Source organism: Xenopus laevis, chromosome 9_10L (genome assembly GCF_017654675.1).
Source record: "Xenopus laevis strain J_2021 chromosome 9_10L, Xenopus_laevis_v10.1, whole genome shotgun sequence".
NCBI lineage: Eukaryota > Metazoa > Chordata > Amphibia > Anura > Pipidae > Xenopus > Xenopus laevis.
In genome coordinates, this window is record NC_054387.1 from 121,877,735 (window position 1) to 121,895,650 (window position 17,916).

Sequence of the window (17,916 nt, forward strand, 5' to 3'; positions counted from 1 at the left end):
TTTCAACCAGCAGCTGCTCTTTATTTATGGTTTTCCCTCTTTTGCTTCCCGCTAAGGTAACCAAAAGGCCTTTTAGAAGGAGGAAGGCTGATATGTTATATCGGCCTTATAGAGGGAGCGAGGCTGATATGTTATATTGGCCTTATAGAGGGAGGGAGTCTGGTATGTTATATTGGCTTTATAGAGGGAGCGAGGCTGATGTTATATTGGCCTTATAGAGGGAGTGAGGCTGATATGTTATATTGGCCTTATAGAGGGAGTGAGGCTGATATGTTATATTGGCCTTATAGAGGGAGTGAGGCTGATATGTTATATTGGCCTTATAGAGGGAGTGAGGCTGATATGTTATATTGGCCTTATAGAGGGAGGGAGGCTGATATGTTATATTGGGCTTATAGAGGGAGCGAGGCTGATATGTTATATTGGGCTTATAGAGGGAGCGAGGCTGATATTTTATATTGGCCTTATAGAAGGAGGGAGGCTGATATGTTATATTGGCCTTATAGAGGGAGGGAGGCTGATATGTTATATTGTCCTTATAGAGGGAGCGAGGCTGATATGTTATATTGGGCTTATAGAGGGAGCGAGTCTGATATGTTATATTGGCCTTATAGAAGGAGGGAGGCTGATATGTTATATTGGGCTTATAGAGGGAGCGAGGCTGATAAGTTATATTGGCCTTATAGAAGGAGGGAGGCTGATATGTTATATTGGCCTTATAGAAGGAGGGAGGCTGATATGTTATATTGGCCTTATAGAAGGAGGGAGGCTGATATGTTATATTGGGCTTATAGAGGGAGCGAGGATGATATGTTATATTGGCCTTATAGAAGGAGGGAGGCTGAAATGTTATATTGGCCTTATAGAGGGAGGCTGATATGTTATATTGGGCTTATAGAGGGAGCGAGGCTGATTTTATATTGGCCTTATAGAGGGAGGGAGGCTGATATGTTATATTGGGCTTATAGAGGGGGCGAGGCTGATATGTTATATTGGGCTTATAGAGGGAGCGAGGCTGATATTTTATATTGGCCTTATAGAAGGAGGGAGGCTGATATGTTATATTGGCCTTATAGAGGGAGGGAGGCTGATATGTTACATTGTCCTTATAGAGGGAGCGAGGCTGATATGTTATATTGGGCTTAGAGGGAGCGAGGCTGATATGTTATATTGGCCTTATAGAAGGAGGGAGGCTGATATGTTATATTGGCCTTATAGAGGGAGGCTGATATGTTATATTGGCCTTATAGAGGGAGGGAGGCTGATATGTTATATTGGCCTTATAGAGGGAGCGAGGCTGATATGTTATATTGGCTGATTTTGGTACAGGGTGGAAATTATTGGTGCTAGGGGGTGCTGCACCTGTACCTTGTCATTTAAAGACTGTGACTACCGATACGATGTATGTTCATTTACACGTGATGTTCATGGGGAGTGAGTGTGAGTAAACGATGATAAAGATTTACATCAGAACAAGAGAGTGGCTGTCCCTGCCCTGCAAAGCTTGCCGTCTAAATATATGATTGGTGTGTATCACTTTAAAGGGATTTTTTTTACCTTTTTAAATTAATTTCTAGGATGATGTAGAGAGTAATACAACACAGTCAAGGGTTTTCCGGGGGCCAGTAACCCAACTAATGCCAAAGGATCCTCCAACGCAAAAATCCTATCTGCTCGGTTTTCACTTCTCCTTTATCTCTTCTTAGTTTCATACAACAATTGCGTCAGATTTACGAAAAAAGAACCATCCCCCCTTTAAAATCATTGAACAGGTTTAATGAGTTTAATCAGAATTATAAGGCCAGATTTTAGGTTTATATACCCTTTAAATGGGTTGTTCGCCTTTAAATGCACTTTAAGTATGACGTAGAGAGTAATATTCTTTGCAATTGGTTTTCATTTGTGGTTTTTAAGTTTTCAGTTTTTATTCAGCAGCTCTCCTGTTTGCAATTTCAGCCATCTAGTTGCTAGGGTACTAATTATCCCAGCAACCATGTATTGTTTTGAATAAGAGACTGGAATATGAATAGGAGAGGCCTGAATAATATATAAAGATGAGTAATAAGCAGCAATAACAATACATTTGTAGCCTTACAGAACATTTGTTTTTTTAGATGGGGTCAGTGACCCCCCTGTTTGAAAGCTCGAAAGAGTCCTAAGAAGAAGAAGAAGGCAACTAATTCAAGAACTATAAATGAAGGCCAATTGAATTAGCCATTTTAAAACATACTAAAAGTTATTTTAAAGGTGAACACCCATTTAAGAATACTTGGCATGCTACATACAAAACCTAGAGCAATGATGGGGAACGATTGAAATTGCAGGGGCTTCCATTTAAATGCTTGAAAGAGCCCGAAGAAGAAGGCAAATAATTAAAAAAAAAAAAAAATGAAGACCAATTGAAAAGTTGCTTAGAATTAGCCATTCTATGATATACTAAAAGTTAACTGACACACAGGGGAGTTTGTATGTAAGTATAGAAGTCTCAGTTGGGCACCAACACTTCCCGTTTATTTCCTTTAGGACTTGCAGTTAAGACTCGTGTACAGTGCTGAGTAAGTGGGACCTGCACCTCCTATGGATAAACTTCCCCTTATTTAACCTTTATAAATGTCCTGCCGTCAGCGTATTCGACTGCACAGTGAAGAACATGCATGAGAAGACCACAGGGCTATTCATGTCCCCCCACCCCCCTCCCTAGGCTAAAGTCTCCAGGTTGGATTTATCACTAATTGTAATTCCCCATAGAATTCACTTCTGCTCTAGTGTAGATAACTGCAGTTGTCTGGTTACTAGGCAGCCTGGCCCCAGCAACAGGGCAGTAGTTGAGAAAATATATTTGAAAGTTAAAATGTTGTAGAAAATAGTTGTAGAAAGGCTGTTCATTTGTATCTGACCCGTCACTGGCTGGATTCATGGGTATTACAATATAGATTAGAGGAGACCCAATAATTATATTAATGCAAAAAATTGTTTAAAAAGTGAAAAAATCTTCATTAGGACATTTACAGCCTAACGTGTCTTGTGCCAAATGGGCACTTACTCATCGGGTATGAGTAAGTGCCCATTTGGCACAAAACGCATCTCCTGATTTTTTTTTTTTGTTATTATTCTTTTCATCCCTTAAAAGATTATGGTGCACATTTACTAAGGGTCGAATTTCGAAGTGCTAAAACTTAGAAATTCAACCATCGAATTGAAAAAATTCGATTTTCTAATTTTTTTTTATTTTTATTTTTTTTTTATTAAATTTAGCATTTTTCAAACTAATTAAAATTGTTCGATTGTAGAAATCATTCGATTCGAACGATTTAATCGATCGAACGATTTTCAAAATAAAAAAACTTGATGGTGAAGTGTAGAAGTTTTTTAAAGAGACAGTACCTTGATTTTCGAATGGTCGAATATTCGAAGTTTTTCAAATTTTAATCAAAGTCAAATTTGGCCTATTCGATGGTCAAAGTACCCAAAAATTACTTAACGAAATTCGAAGTTTTTGAATTTGAAAATTCACTTCGAATTCACTTCGACCCTTAGTAAATGTGCCCCTGTGTGTTTTCACTTTACTCTAGGAACAGGGCTACATACCACGACAATTTTTCTTATTTGGATTCATAGATATCCCTAATGCAAATTTTTGTCTGGAGGGACCCCCCCCCCACACTAGTTGTTTAAAGTGAGTTTGTCGGACGAGCCCTCCCACTCCATTTCCCCCCCCTGGATAGTTGGCAGAAGATTTTGGAATTCCATCGGAGCCTGGAATCTTCCTTCCAGTTAAAGGGGCATTGGATTTTGGGGGAGAAAGAATGAAATGTAACACCGGCCAAATATAAACCTCCCAGGCTCAAAGTAAACATTGTCGTCATCCTGGAAATCATGTCGTATATCATATACTATAGTGAGTGGGCCCAGAACTGAATCTCCTCTCTAAGTATCAGCCTCGCTGGCCTGTAAGTTTTATTAACCTCTAAATACCTTTTATTCTCTATCTGCAGGTGTTTATAGGAGTGTGAGCGGCCATATTGCTGGCCTCGATTGAGACGCTGGGTCATTTAAAAACACTGGGCAAATCTGCACCTGGATAGTAACCCATGCCAACCAATCAGATGATTGCTTTCAGTGTTCAACCTGCAGCTGGCTGAAATAAAGCTAATCACTGGTTGGTTGCTATGGGTTGCTGCCCAGGAGCAAATTTGCCCAGTGTTTATAAATGAGCACCACTGACCCCCTGTCAACTGCGTTTTTTTGGGTTTTTTGGTTTTTTTTTTGTCTCCTTAACGTCTATCCTTTGTAGATATGGTGCCCCAGGCGTGGAGTTTACAGGTTTGCACAAAGACATGGCCACCGTGACCCAGATGAACTTCTTACCCGGACAGGTACAGGATCATGACCTCTATATTTTAATGGGAATGAAAGCCTCACCCCTCCACACACACTTTTTCTTTCTTGCCCAAGGAAGGCAAAAGTCTGTTCCTTTCTGCACAGCTGGTTCTGACTATTGAAACTAGCCTTTAGTTAGTCGGCTGACTTCTGCCACTTTGTTTCAGGAGTGAAGACCAACAGTGCAGGGAATATAATCCATGAGATACAAGTTTCAGTGGGGTTTATAGGACAAGTCCGTGTAGGACCCCTTTTAACCCCTTCATTACCACTGGGCTCTTTGGGAGTTGTATGTTTTACAGAGTAGCCGTCCGTGTTTGATATCTAAACCGTTCTCAATAGGGAGGTCATTCAAGGGCTCGACGGGCAGTCACTGGTTAAATACTTGACTGTCTTGCAAATGTCATCATGTTTTTCTCCTAATGAAGGAAATTTTCTGGCAGGGACTTAATCCCTCACAACTCATGATGCCATTGCACTGCAATGTGTTTATTGCCTAAGCCTTAAAGGAGAACTAAAGGCTAAAAATGTGGCTAAAATGCCATTTTATATAGTGAACTTACTTATAATTAGAAAAGTGCTTAGAATAGCCCCCTCATCAAATTTACATTCACTTATTTTATAGGTTTACTTATCCTTTAAAGGGGAACTAAACCCTAAAAATGAATATGGCTAAAATGCCATATTTTATATAGTGCACTTATTGCACCAGCCTGAAGTTTCAGCTTGTCAATAGCAGCAATGATCCGGGACTTCAAACTTGTCACAGGGGGTCACCATCTTGGAAAGTGTCTGTGACACTCACATGCTCAGTGGGCTCTGATTGGCTGTTGAGAAGCTAAGCTTAGGGGTCGTCACTAATTATCCAGCACAAAATGAGCTTCCCCTGTAATATAAGCTGATGCTACAGGGCTGATTATTAAATTCTGATGCTAATTACACTGGTTTCTGTGCTGCCATGTAGTAATTATCTGTATTAATTACTAATCAGCCTTATATTGTGACATTTCTATTCTATGTGTACTGTATATTGTGAGTGGGTCCCTAAGCTCAGTAAGTGACAGCAGCACAGAGCATGTGCAGTGAATCAGCAGAAAAGAAGATGGGGAGCTACTGGGGCATCTTTGGAGACACAGATCTTTACTGCTAAAGGGCTGTGGTTGCCTTGGGCTGGTACAGAAGCACATAACATGTACAACGTTTCTACCTACTTTTTTAGTTAGGCTTTAGTTCTCTATTAAGGGGCAGAAAATCTGGAGTGCAAAATTGGGAGTAAACAAATTGACTGCCAGGTATCCAATGCTCTGTTTGTTGCCCTAGGGTCGCCTCCTGTCTCTGCTGGATGATAACACCATACACCTGTGGGAGCTGCAGCAGAAAGATGGAAGTTCTTACCTTGAGGAAACTCACAGCTTCATTCTTCCTGGCAAGCCAGGGTTCGACTGTGCTAAGTACTATGATGCCCTTCTTTCTTTCTCTCTCTCTCTCTCTCTCTCACGCTTGTCTGGGGGTTGAGGGGTATCAGTGGGTTGGTATAGGGACCCATTTATAGATTATCCAGCATGTTATTGCTTGCACAGGATCAGTGGGTTATATACATGGACTGGGTCTGTTGCAGCCCAGATGAGCCGTGAGAATACAGGGCTTTCCACCAATGTGTCCTGACCTCGGCAAGCAGACTAAAGGTGGCTGTACATGTAGCGCTCACCTTAAGGTGGGTAATATCGGACCCAATGATCGGATCACAACGTTGAGCATTCAGGCGGATCATGGACCTCGTCTACCCAATTGGATCAGCCAATCGACATCTGCCTGACTTTTGGCCAGATATTGATCAGGGGAGCATGTCAGAGGCCCCCATACACTGGGCAATAAACTGCCAACTTAATCTGTCAGCAGCTTATATCTGCTTGTGTATGGGGGCTTTAAGGCTCCGTCTCATGGGTCTGATTCTATGCAGGCTGAGAATAGTCCATCATCTGGCTTCTGCTCCTTTTTATGGTTAACCGAGAGGCTCCGTATTGTGCAGGGATTATTGCATGAAAAAACAAAAGTATGCATTTTTTGCACTGAAATACTCTCCATGTGTCTGCACACAGATTGCTGCAGTGCCTCTCTGTACTGACACAGGATTGGCCGTTTCTCTGGCCAAAAATCAGCCCCTTCTTGCAGTAACTATAGCTGGCCGGGCACATGATGGCATTGGCTGTCTACCTGGCCATTCAGGACTGAGTCGGATACTTATTGGTCCATGTATGGGGTCCAGTAGATCTCTAGCTGGCTAGATTAGCCTAATATCTCTTACCCATGTTTAATGTCGCTCCATCCATGCCAGTGGGTCTGAGTTTGTGAACCGGTTGCTGGTCCAGGGGTCAAGTGATTGAAGCTGCCTGGCTTATTCTGGGTGGGCAAAATGAACAACGGGTCACTCATACCTCTTCCTACTTTGTGGCCACCTTAACCCACAAGTTAAGGGTTCACCTTTTTACAACCCTTTTAAAATAGCGGCTACAGAACCACATGGTTTTGGAAGACCACAGAGATGATTTGCTGCTGTGCCCATTAAACTCCCAGGGGATATGTGAAAGTAATGTCACCCCTTTCTATCAGAGGGAGCTGTAGACTCGGTTGAATATTGGAAGTAATTCAAGCGTGTGGGTGAGAGGTGCACCATGTGGGTGAGAGGTGGCTGGAGAAGGTTTATGCTTTGGGTTGTGGGTCAGGGCACAGAGGTGTTTGACTATGTAAAGCACTTGCACCAATTGAATGCTGTGAATAGAGAGCATCACTTGCACCAATTGAATGCTGTGAATAGAGAGCATTTCTTTACAGGGGACTGGGAAAAAAATCCATTATTCTTCAGCTGGTTGATTCCTGAACCAACTTATTTACATATGCAAATTAGAGCATCATCAGCCAAACTGCACCACCTATGGGCAAAAAATGTTATTGCCTTCAGCACTATAAAATCACGAGGTGATTTTTGTTTTAAGGGGTGCAAAGTGTGCTCCACTTCTGGCAACCGACGGAAACCACCTACTAGATCTCTGATCTCTATTGTTTAGACAATTGGTCAGCTCCACATGATCTTACCTCAAAGCAGGGGTGCAAATGCTGAACAGAAATAATTTTTTTTTTTTAGGGTTAAAGGGATACGGTCATGGAAATTTTTTTTTTTTTCAAAACGCATGAGTTAATCGTGCTGCTCCAGCATAATTCTGCCCTGAAATCCGTTTTACAAAAGAGCAAACAGATATTTTTTTTATATGTAATTTTGAAATCTGACATGGGCTAGACATATTGTCAGTTTCCCAGCTGCCCCAGTCATGTGACTTGTGACAATATTACAACTTAAAAAAAACTTGCTGGTTCAGGAATTAAATTTTATATTGTAGAGTGAATAATTTGCAATGAAAACAGTGTAATTTAGAAATAAAAATGACATCTTTAAAATCATGACAGAATCCCTTTAAGGACCATTAACATCCGATGCACTTTTTAATATGTTTATTGCTATCATTTGCAGCTCTCCTCCGAGTGTCACGCGAGTGACTGTCATACTGATAACGGCCTCATGTGAAGTTGCGGGCCTTGGGACGGAAGGAGGAGGGGTGTACTTTATCCAGATCCCAAGCTTAAAACTGCTGGAGGAAAAGACTTTGCTTCAAGATGAGATCATAAAAAGGTAAATTGGTAGTTCCCCTCTAGCATGCTCTGCTTTATACTGAACCCCTGCCCCTTTAAAGGCTGTTCTTGAGCGACTACAAGATTCCATTCTCTTTCCTCTATTCTGTCAGCTTGCCTGAGGAGTACAGGTGCGGGAAGACTCTGGGACCCGTTGAGTCTTTGCAGGAACACCCGTGTCAGCGTGGGAAGATCCTGATTGGCTACAGCCGAGGCCTGGTGGTTCTGTGGGATCAGGAGGCTCGGAAAATGGAACACTTGTTTCTTGGGAATCAGGTGGGTAGGGTTAGGCACTGGCATATTGATGTTAGAAGGGTATGTGTCCACTTACAGCCAAAACCAGAGGTTGGCACAGGCAACACAGGGCTAAACAAACCCTTTGACATGTTCATTAGGGAGGTACATTCTCTTGCCCATGCATGACCTGCTTTAAAATGATACTGTTATGGGGGGTAAAAATGTTTTTTTTCCCCAAAAAGCATCAGTTAATAGTGCTGCTCCAGCAGAATTCTTCACTGAAATCCATTTCTCAAAAGAGCAAACAAATTTTTTTTTTTTATATTTAACTTTGAAATCTTGACATGGGGCTAGACATATCAGTTTCCTAGCTGCCCCAAGTCATGTGACTTGTGCTCTGATAAACTTCAGTCACTCTTTTCTGCTGTACTGCAAGTTGGAGTGATATCGCCCCCTCCCTTTCCTCCCCAGCAGCCAAACAACAGAACAATGGGAAGGTAACCAGATAGCAGCTCCCTAACACAAGATAACAGCTTCCTGGTAGATCTAAGAACAGCACTCAATAGTAAAATCCAGGTCCCACTGCGACACATTCAGTTACATTGAGTAGGAGAAACAGCCTGCCAAAAAGCAGTTCCATCCTAAAGTGCTGGCTCTTTCTGAAAGCACATGACCAGGCAAAATTACCTGAGATGCACCTACACACCAATATTACAGAAAAAAATACACTTGTTGGGTCAGGAATGAAAGAGACTTTGTTAGGGCTGCACCCCTCCTCTGGAACTCTCTCCCACAGTCTGTCCGACTTTCTCCCAACTTTTATGCTTTCAAGAAATCTCTTAAAACGCACTTCTTTCGAGAAGCCTACCCTCACTCTGCTTAACTACCAAATTTCTCACCCACTTAATTCAATCTTGCCCACTCCCACACCTTGTGTATTACTCCCTTCCCTTTAGAGTGTATGCTCTTTTGCATAGGGCCTTCCTCACCTTTTGTACCTGTATTGATTGTGATGTATGTAACTCCATATGTTCTATGTATATAATTCATGTGATTTAGTTGTATAATCACATTTACTCTACGGTGCTACACAATATGTTGGCGCTATATAAATACATAATAATAATATATCATAAAAATCATGACCTAATCCCTTTAGCGTTAGCCTGGCAAAATTGTAGAGGTTAATGGAGGCAACCAACGTGCCCTGAAGTATACGCACACACATGACTAAATGCCCTATAAGGGTCAGGGTACACACAGGCTTTGGGGTCACTCTGAATAACAATCTCTGAAAGAGAGCTGGTGCTTCAAAAGGAATTCCTTAGTTTGTTGGAATTTGTATTGCTTGTATTCCTGCTCTAATTCTAACATCTTTGTCTTGCCTATACCCTACAGCAATTGGAGAGCGTCTTCTGGGGGCGCAAAGGGTCTTCTTTCATCAGCTCTCACAGCGACGGAGGTTATATGGTGTGGGAAGCGGGTAGTGACTCCAGCACCACGTCGCAGCCAGTCACCTCTAAAATACCATATGGTGAGTAGCTGGAGACGTTGGTTACATTATGTTTTGCTACAGATCAATGAACACCTCCTTATCTGAAAACTAGATACATGGGCAGGAGACTTCTGTCCTGTAGGGTAATGGTACACAGGGTGATTTGTGTGTTGATGCCTGGGTGCTTCCAGCTCAACAGGTAACCAAACAATTGGCTGACAAATCGCCCAGACCCATGTGTCCTGGTGATTGCGTTTGCATTGAATGAGGGGCTTCCCTGAGTGTTTTCACCCACCTACTGAGCTTGAAATTGCTCCATGATGTATATTTTCCCTTTAATTTACCATGTAAAAATAGGTCCTTATTTTTATCAAAAACCTACAAATCTAATTTGTCGTCTTCCCGTTAAGGTCCATTTCCCTGCAAAGCCATCAACAAAATTCAGTGGAGGTCCAGCAGTTCTGGGTAAGTATGTGTTGCATGTAGCGGTCTGTGTCGGTGCTATCGATTTGGTGAGAAACTTCCTGCCGCAGACTGTAATTATTATAATGACAAGGTGTCTACTGTGTTGCTATGGCCCCTGACAGTTTTTTTTCTGTGTCCTTTATCAGAAACCCATTCATCATATTCAGCGGGGGAATGCCCCGGGCCAGCTACGGGGACCGGCACTGCGTTACTATTCTTCAAGGGCAGAACCTGGTTACCCTGGATTTCACTTCTCGTGTTGTCGACTTCTTTACAGTGTGCCCTCTCAAGAGTGAAGATGGTAGGCCTTGGCTCTGTCTGACTGTGCCCTTAAAGGAGAAGAAAAGCTACAGAGGATGTTTATTGCCAATAGATTAGCCACAATAGTGCAGGCTATAAGGCTATATTTATTCTGTAGAATGCTTTACCATACCTGAGTAAACGGCTCTAGAAGCTCTCTGTTTGTTTAGGATAGCAGCTGCCATATTAGCATGGTGTGACATCACTTTGTGCCTGAGTCTCTCCCTGCTCACTCATAGCTCTGGGCTCAGATTACAGCCAGGAACGGGGAAAGGTAGGGGGAGAGAGGAGCAAACTGAGCATGCTGAAGCCCTAGCCCTGGAGGTTTAAGCTGAAAACAGGAAGTCTGATACAGAAGCCCATGAGTACACAATAGAAGGAAAGAAACGCTGTGTTTCTTTTGACTGAGGACTCAGAGCAGCATTACTTTGAGGGTTTACTGGTGTATTTATATAGACCTTTCTGATAAAGCTTACTTAATTTTAGCCTTTCCTTCTCCTTTATTAAAGGGCCACTGCCTTCAAAAACATGAAGCTTCCAAGGCTTCTTTGGAAAACTTATATCAGTTTTGCTAAATAAAACACCACATTTCTCCCTCTGAGTGAGGCTCTGGTGCCTGGTTTATTAACTTAGGGTTCCAACATGTTGCTGGGATACAACGCCTATCTTTCTTCAACGTTTAGAAGACAGGAATCGCTTTCATATCCAGGGTTGACATCGGGGGGCCCCAGTGTAGACCTGATCTGACTAATTCCCCCTTTTTCATTCAAACTCTGTCCCTTTAGCATGAAGCCCAGACTGTTTGTTGGTAGAAGTCCTAGAGGATTCACTATCACAGTGTCTGCCTGAGACTCTTGGGCCCAACAGAGAAGTGGACACTCGGGCCCATTCTTGCATTAGGCAGTGTCTAATGGTTGAAATAAGAAAGGGCTAATAACTTTGGCTAGGACACGCCCCCTTTGAATATACTTTTAATAATGCCTGTGCTCCACTTGCAGACTCTGACAATCCCACTGCTCTGGTAGTGTTGGTGGAGGAGGAGCTGGTGGTGATTGACCTGCAGACTCCTGGTTGGCCGACTATCCCCACTCCTTACTTGGCTCCCCTCCATTCGTCCGCCATCACCTGCGCCTATCACATCTCCAACGTCACCACCAAGCTTTGGGAGAGGATCATCAGCACGGGAGAACAGCAGAACCCCCAGCTTTCTTCAGTGGTAAGTACCCTATCTTGCGGTGGAAGCTGTGTGCTTTCAAGGTATGACTACATTCTGGAACTACCTTGATCTTGACTTATACTCCTGGCTAGCCAAACAACTGGAGGGCTACTGTATTGACTTTTATATCTACTAGGTGTTGCTAGAATTTGTGCTCAACTGTGATCTGTCCTGTTTCAGAACTGGCCAATAGACGGAGGAAGGAATTTAGCCGAGGAACCTGCCCAGCGAGGGCTCCTTCTTACTGGGTAAGCAGACTCTACGTTACTATATCCTATGTACAATATATCACTGAAAGGCGTAGCTGTACTATAGAGCTATACGCATCCGTCTTACTATGTACATTAGAATAACAATGCTGCCCTTACTGCAAAGGAACCCGTAGTTTGCTGATGATGAAATCTCCTTTCCTACAATTTCAATGGATGTTCTCTTTTGCGCTTGGAATGACCGGGAGATAAGGGAAAACGTATTGTACTTCAGTTAGTGTTCATCATATCTCAGCCAGCGATCTCTCCCTTCTACACTTATTTAAGCCTCTTGTCATTTGAAATGGTCCATTCCCTTAATAAATCTGGTTGCCCTTTTCTGTACTTTTTGAAGACCTTCCTCACTGCCCCCCCCCCCCCCGCTGTAATCTGAGCCCAGAGCTATGAGTGAGAAGGGAGAGACTCGGGCAGGAAGTGATGTCACACCAAGCTAATATGGCAGCTGCTATCCTAAACAGAGAGCTTCTAAAGCTGTTTACTATATTAAATATAGTCTTATAGCTTGCATTATTGTGACTGAATTATCGGCAATACACCGCTTCAGTGGCTTCCCTTCTCCTTTAAATAGCTGTGTGGGGAGGGGAGTTGGAATTACATGCTAAGATGAGGTTTCTATATACAAATGTAAGTGTTGCAGGAGACAGATGAGCAGTGAGAGCCTCTCGTATCTCCCCCGTTGGGCGTGGGCTGTCTCTCCGGTTTCATTTGGCCTCTACTGGGAGGAAGAAAAAAATGGGAAAAACTTGTTTTGGGAGGGGGGAAATCAAATGCAAGCAGTGGGATTCTGGCAATGCTCAGGAGCGTGATATGGAAGTGTTAGAGCGCAGAGCAGCGTCAGCAAAGCTCCAGATGTTTTTGTGGGGGGGGAGAGGTTACACTCCTCGCATTGGCCGAGTCCCTCATTACTGGCTCTGTGGATATGGAGACATTTCCCTGCATGCATTGCAATTGACCCTTGCACGATCATTCACGAGTACTCTGTGCAGGGGGAGATTCCATTTGGCAGTTTGAATAATTAAGGACCTGACCCCCCCACCCCGGCTTTTGGGACATGTGTAGCCTTGGGAGTTGATTTAGGGCAAACGCACACACCACGGTCAGTGTTCACTTCCCCTTTAATCATTTGTCACACATCCAGAGACTGCACAAGCTTGTTGCAGAAAGTAATCGGCCTTGAGACTTTTGACTGTTAATTAAGTCCCTTTCACCCATCTGTTCTGTGATTGGCCATATGGACACAGATCAGGTAGGGGCGGGGCTTCATATTAGGAGTCTGGCGCTTCCAGAGGTATAAGGGATGGGGATCATTCTGTATCTGCATTTATTTATTTAACTTTAGTGTCCCTGGCTGCAATGTCCTCTAAGGGGGTCGGTGACCCAGGTACCCAGGTATGTGCTCTGTACATGGAGTCAAACAGATAAAATACAGACATTCCAAGAATCGATAGAAGAGCTCGCCGCAACTCCCTCGAAATCTCGTGCGGGTTCCAAGCCGCTCTCACTCGGCAAACTCTCCATGATCGTTTAGATTCTCAACTGCACTTTTCACTTAATTGTTTTTAAACATCTCTTTCTTTATTTTGACCTTTAGAAGTCCCAAAACGTGTCGGTAGATTTAAATGTATCCCACTAAACCATGCTGACGGCCATTTTTAAACAGAAAAAATAAAGAAAGATGTTTTAAAACTATAAGTGAAAAGTGCGATTGATCTCGAGCAGTTTCAATCCAAAGAATATTTCTAGGCTCATGTTTTAATTCTCCCTACTGGAGCAATATTCTTTCTTCCCGCATACTTAAAGGGGCGGTTCACCTTTAAGTTAACTTTTAGTATCTTCTAGAATTGCCAATTCTAAGCGACTTTTCAATTGGTCTTCATTATTTTTTTTTTTTTTTTTTTATTTGACTTTTTCTGACTCCTTTCAGCCTTCAAATTGGGGTCACTGATCCCATCTAAAAACTAGGGATGCACTGAATCCACTATTTTGGATTCAGTAAACCCCCAAATCCAAAATATGCAAATTGAGGGTGGGAAAGGAAAAACGATTTACTTCCTTGTTTTGTGACAAAAAGTTGCATGATGTCCCTCCCCTTCCCTAATTTGCATATGCGAATTAGGATTTACATTGGGCTGGGCAGAAGGATTCGGACGAATCCTGCTGAAAAAGGATCCAGAATCCTGGCTGCATCCCGAACCTGATCCTGGATTCACCACATCCCTACTAAAAACAAATGCTCTGTAAAGCTCCGCATAGACGCGACGATTCTTCTTGCTGAACGACCGATTTTAGGGCAGTCCGACCAATCCTACGAAATTATCGTGCGGTTAGTGGGATTCGAACGATCGTACATCTTACGATTTTTTGGCCGACATCTGTCAGGAAATTGATCGGCCAGTTCAAAAAATCTTTGTCGGTCCCAGTACAATCTATCTATGTTTGCAGGGCCAAGCAGGCAGCTCCCCTTTGTTTTCCTGGCAAATTGGTCTTTTTAGTTGACGGTTAATTCGTACGATCGTTCCGAGAAAATCGTGGTCTCACGATGAGGATCGGATCTTTTTAAAAAAATATCAACATCTATGGCCAGCTTTAGGCTACACATGTATTTATTGTTACTTTTTATTACTCGTCTTTCTATTCAGGCCTCTCCTATTCATATTCCAGTCTGTAATTCAAATCAATGCATGGTTGCTATGGTAATTTGAACCCTAGTTACCAGATTGCTGAAACTGCAAACTGGAGAGCTGCTAAATAAGTCAAAAACCACAAATAATAAAAATGAAACCCAACTGCAAATTTAATTTAAAGGTGAACAACCCGTTTAATAGTGCAAGTTTTCCCTTCCCCTGCATAGTATGTGCTTGGAATGTGAATGCTGAGAGTATGAAGCAAACCTTGTTTGTGTCCCAGGCATGAAGACGGCACGGTGCGTTTTTGGGACGCCTCCGGGGTGGCGCTGAGACCCCTGTACAAGCTGAGCACGGCTGGAATCTTCCAGACAGACTGCGACCACAATGAGAGCTTCAACCAAAGTAACGATGAAGAGTGGCCCCCGTTCCGCAAGGTATGAAGCCCTTTCCTTTTGCCCCGAGCACCAGCGTTTGGGGCTATTCTGTCAGTGCTCTGGAAGGGTTAAACACACACAGCGCTCAGTTCTGGCATCTGCTCCGGGAACTTTGGCTGCACTTGGGCTGGAGATCTCTTACAAAACTGTGCTCCACCCGAAAATCCTCATCCCTTCTTGTAGACTGACTTGTGTTTGGCCCTATCCTTCTTCCCCCAGTGGCCCTAACCCATTTTAACCCTTTATAGTAGGGATGCACCGAATCCAGGATTTGGTTCAGGATTCAGCCTTTCAACAGGATTTGGATTCATCCGAATCCTTCTGCCTGGCCTAACCGAATACAAATCCTAGGAGGAAAATTGCATGACTTTTTGTCACAAAGCAGGGAAGTAAAAAATGTTTTCCCCTTCCCACCCCTAATTTGCATATGCGGATTCGGTTCAGTATTCGGCCAAATCTTTCGCAAAGGATTTGGGGGTTCGGCATATGGGGGGGGGCAAGACTCGGTCAGTCACATACACAACCTAAAGCAATAAGTGATTGGGGCAGACTCATTAAAATTGATCATTTACAGGCAGAAACCATGGCACAATATACATCTGGTTAATAGTGATGGGCAAATTTCTCTAGTTTTTCCGAAAAATTTTGTGAATTTCCCGCGAAAAATTCACAAAACTTAAATTTTTACTACCACGTCAGTTCGCATGAATTTTGACTCTTGCGTCAATTTTGACACCGGCATTAAAGTCAATGGGCATCCGAATAGTTTTGACAAGAGCGACTTTTCTGACGCGTGTTCTAATTTTGATGTCTGCGAATTTTTGCGGGGAATTTGCAAAACGGCTAAAAATTTACAAAACTTGAATTTTTACGACCATCAGTTTGCATCAATTTTGACACTTGCGTCAATTTTGACAACGGCGTTAAAGTCAATGGCATCCGAATAATGTTGATGCGCAACGGTTTTGACGCAATCGACTTTTCTGATGCACGTTCTAATTTTTTTGACACCTGTGAATTTTCTTGGGAGGGTCACTAATTAATTTATTTGCCACCGGTGAAACGTGGAGCTTCGATGCGAAGTCGTGCCTGTCTAATTTATTCACTCATTGCTACTAGTTATTATTTTTTATTTCACAAATAATAACATTCATAGAGGGGTAAAAAAATCATTTTTTGGGAACATCAGGACAACATTTTTATGTAAAATCCAAGAAAACATTTCTTTAAAATCAGGGAAATGCACCCATTGAAATGCATTATAAATTGGTGGGACCACAAATAAAAAATGTAAAATGCGGGAAAACTTAAAATCAGGGGACTTAAAATCGAGGTTTCACTGTAGTTGTCCAACAACAATTCCCTCTATAAGAGCCTATCTTACATGGGTTAATTTTAGGGATGCACCGAATACACTATTTTGGATTCGGCCGAACCCCCGAATCCTTCGCAAAAAAAATCGTCCGAATACGGAACCAAATCCAAATTTGCATATGCAAATTAGTGGTGGGAAGGGGGGAAACATTTTTTACTTGTTTTGTGATAAAGTCATGAGATTTTCCTCCCCACCCACAATTTGCATATGCAAACTAGGATTCGGTTCAACCAGGCAGAAGGATTCGGCCGAATCCTCCAGAAAATCCTGAACCGAATCCTGGATCCCTAGTTAATTTGGTATGGCTTCCAACCAGTTGGCTTATGCATTGTATCAGCTGAGGTTCAGGCCTCTCCAATAACTGCTGTTGCCTGGAGAAAGCTGAGAAATGTTGCCATATGGATTGCTTTATTAGTCAGTGGAGAATGCCTTGGCTGAAACCACATGACCCATTCAGAGAAGGAATGTTCTGTATCTGGAATATAAAAGGGTCCGAAAAGTCTGTATCCAGGTTCTCATGCAGATATTGTTCCCTTTTTTTGTATTCCCCAAGAGGCATATCAAAGGTTGAATTTCAAATTCATGTGCGTTTTTTTTAAAAACTCCCATGATCTCGAAATCTGACCAATTAAAATAGATTTTTAAAAAAAATGTAATTTGTTCTACTCGGGTGAATTGGATCGCCCCGAAAACTCGAATTAAATCTGATTAAAAATTTTAAAAACGCGATTCCAAAAAAAAAAAACCTCGAATGTCAGGAAGGCTGCAAACAACTCAAAATTGATCCCTGGACCTCTCCCCTTGACTTAAACGGCAATTCGGCAGGTTTTAGGTGGCGAATAGTCGAATTTGAGTTCTTTAAGGGCCAGAGTATGATGAATCTCGAAAATCGAATTCAAATTTTTTAAAAACTCGAATCGAATTTGACCTTTTTGACTATTAAAAAAATCTGAATTTTCAATTCAACCCTTGATAAAACTGCCCCCAGTGCTAGAAGAATTGCAGTTCATTTTTCATGCATTCATTTTGCTCCTACTCTGTAGGTTGGATGTTTTGACCCTTACAGCGATGACCCGCGCCTGGGCATACAGAAGATTGCACTTTGCAAGTACAGCGGCAAGTTGCTGGTGGCTGGCACTGCAGGGCAGGTATGTGGGGTGTGGCCTTCCTTCTATTAGAAATGTGGTGAAAAAACGTTTTTTTTTTTTTTTTTACCCTGTACAGAGCAGCCTCGTGTTAAAGGTGAACTTTCCCTTTAAAAGGATTCTGTCATGATGTAGTTTTTATTTATATATTACACGGTTTACACAAATTTGCAGTACAGAGTAACTGAAGTTTATCAGAGGACAAGTCACATGACTAGGGGCAGCTGGGAAACGAACAATATGTCTAGCCCCTTGTCAGATTTCAAAATTAAATATAAAAAAAAAATCA

At 42.4% G+C, this 17,916-nt stretch overlaps 1 protein-coding gene across 3 annotated transcripts in view; it reads left to right on the forward strand.

Annotated features, from left to right (window-relative positions):
- Positions 1-17,916, forward strand: part of LOC733426 (lethal giant larvae) — a 54,883-nt gene that overhangs the window by 26,185 nt on the left and 10,782 nt on the right. Inside the window, 15 exon segments of one of the 3 annotated variants that reach the window (NM_001095657.1) lie at positions 4,295-4,376; positions 5,701-5,816; positions 7,907-7,924; positions 7,927-7,954; positions 7,956-8,065; positions 8,178-8,340; positions 9,700-9,835; positions 10,207-10,261; positions 10,408-10,562; positions 11,560-11,777; positions 11,958-12,025; positions 14,954-15,038; positions 15,040-15,058; positions 15,061-15,107; positions 17,526-17,630. In NM_001095657.1, the coding sequence (NP_001089126.1) occupies positions 4,295-4,376; positions 5,701-5,816; positions 7,907-7,924; positions 7,927-7,954; positions 7,956-8,065; positions 8,178-8,340; positions 9,700-9,835; positions 10,207-10,261; positions 10,408-10,562; positions 11,560-11,777; positions 11,958-12,025; positions 14,954-15,038; positions 15,040-15,058; positions 15,061-15,107; positions 17,526-17,630 (1,405 nt within the window). 3 annotated transcript variants of the gene reach the window in all.